Source organism: Peromyscus leucopus, chromosome 5 (assembly GCF_004664715.2).
Source record: "Peromyscus leucopus breed LL Stock chromosome 5, UCI_PerLeu_2.1, whole genome shotgun sequence".
Lineage (NCBI taxonomy): Eukaryota > Metazoa > Chordata > Mammalia > Rodentia > Cricetidae > Peromyscus > Peromyscus leucopus.
The window spans coordinates 44,332,841-44,334,732 of record NC_051067.1 but is presented as its reverse complement, the minus strand read 5'-3'; the positions used below and the strand labels follow the sequence as shown (position 1 = coordinate 44,334,732).

Sequence of the window (1,892 nt, the reverse complement as noted above, 5' to 3'; positions counted from 1 at the left end):
TACCATAAAATAAAGTTTAAAACAAACAAACAAAACCAGCCATGAAATGTTACTTTGATATCTTAAGCATGGCTTAGTAGACTGGAAACTCTACAACACTTCAAATTTTGCTGCCTCAATTTCTGAATATTCTGTGCATTTTAAAGAGGACTGAAGAAGCCAGCAGAACATTTTCGTAGTCCCCCATGTCTTCCTGACAACCTCTCACTAGTACAGCATCTTTCAGCACAGTGAAATCCTGGCCAAACAGCAACCGAAGCTGTCAGTAAGGGACAATTACTTGGGTGCCTCTCAAGTCAGGCACTTCATACTAACTCCAGGTGGGGAAAAGTGATAAAAAATCCTTTCCTGATCTCTAAGTCATGGAAAAAAAATCTGAATGTGATTCTGTCTATGCTAGATTACACATTTCATGTCGAAGCAATATAGGTCAATGGTCTCAAGTGCTTTATTCCAATGTAAATAACAAGGTTGCAGTTCAGAAATAAGTCTGTTTTGAGAAAACATGGCCAACTCCTCACTACCTAGAAAACTAAGCAGTTCTTTACAATATAGCATGAAATGTACTTTTTCTATTTTTCATAGATTGAACATCTACATCCAATATGTAAATAAGGTGAATTTTAGTACTTTGTTTTTAATTATTTATTCAATGATATATATATATATATTGTCAGTTTCTATGGTCTCTTGACTTTAATGTGTAGCTATCTACATATCTCCTTCTATATATCTATGCTAACCTTTAGGTTATTTCTGGCAACTTTGGTTTGGTTGCTGGTGACGAGGCCCTGAACCACCAGATACTGACAGAAACAGAAAGCAGCATTAGATTTCTTTTTTCTCTTGTTCTTAGGTTTGGCTAGTCTAAAAATGACTGATTTTGTTTGGAATTTGAAAACGACAATGAGGATTTCTGAGTATATCTAAAATTTAAAAATTTACCAATTACAAAGACAAAGGCTTATATTCCATTTACTGGTGTTAACACTGAAGACCCTTCATACCTCCATAAGGGGTAACTAGAGTAGACGGGCTCAACCAATGGTCCCCTCATCTAGAAACACACTGCTCTGAGGACTATTCGGAGCATTACTTCCACTACAGAAGGGAGATAATTTTATAGCTGCCTCAGGTGCTGCAATATGTCCACTGATACCCCCAGCTGTTTCACTAAGTTGGCAGTCTGGTCCAGAATCCAAGCGAGGCTTGGTTTTTCCAAGTGTGTGTGCTCTTGTGTTCTGCACCATTCGGAAAGTGAACAGTCTGTCCTGCCAGGACTCTCGTCAGAGGTTCTGTTCAACTCAGCACTATTTTCACAGAGTCTTTCATCTTTAGCTTCATCAATCCTTTTCTCAGCTGGAACTCCATGACAAAGGTCCATATCCTCAATGGAGTCCAATAAATCTGTAACTTGGGGCTGTGACGTGACTGATTTCAGACGTTTGAGCACACACTCTTCGCACTGGCCAACTGCATCCAGAAGATGATTTATTTTGCTGATCAAAGCTGAACTATTGCCATGAAGGTGACACCAGGAGAGCAAAGCACTGAGTGAAAATATAAACAAGAGTTAAATAGGAAAAAAAAATCTAACAGTCACAGGCATTTAAAATGCCAGGTCCCACATGTTTTTCTTCTAGACAATACCATGCAAAAATAGATTAATGATAATAATGCATGTCAAAATGAGAAAGTAACTATGTAAAAAACACTAAAGAGCAAACAAAGCATCTTTTAATACAAGTTAGCCAAGAAGACTTAGTTATATAAACTGTTTATAACTCATACCTCCTCCTTCACAGCTCTGTATCAATTTTACCATGTAACTTCTATGCAATAAGATATAACTTACATAAAGACCAGAAAAACCAGTTTTCTCTTTTCTTTCC

General features: G+C 37.3%; 1 protein-coding gene across 1 annotated transcript in view; it reads right to left on the bottom strand.

Moving 5' to 3' along the window:
- Nucleotides 1–430: 430 nt before the first annotated feature.
- Nucleotides 431–1,892, bottom strand: part of Yae1 (YAE1 maturation factor of ABCE1) — a 4,910-nt gene continuing 3,448 nt past the window's right edge. Inside the window, exon 3 of the mRNA XM_028860123.2 lies at nt 431–1,550. Coding sequence (XP_028715956.1) covers nt 1,121–1,550 — 430 coding nt within the window. The 3' untranslated portion in view covers nt 431–1,120. The remainder of the gene's footprint in view (nt 1,551–1,892) is intronic.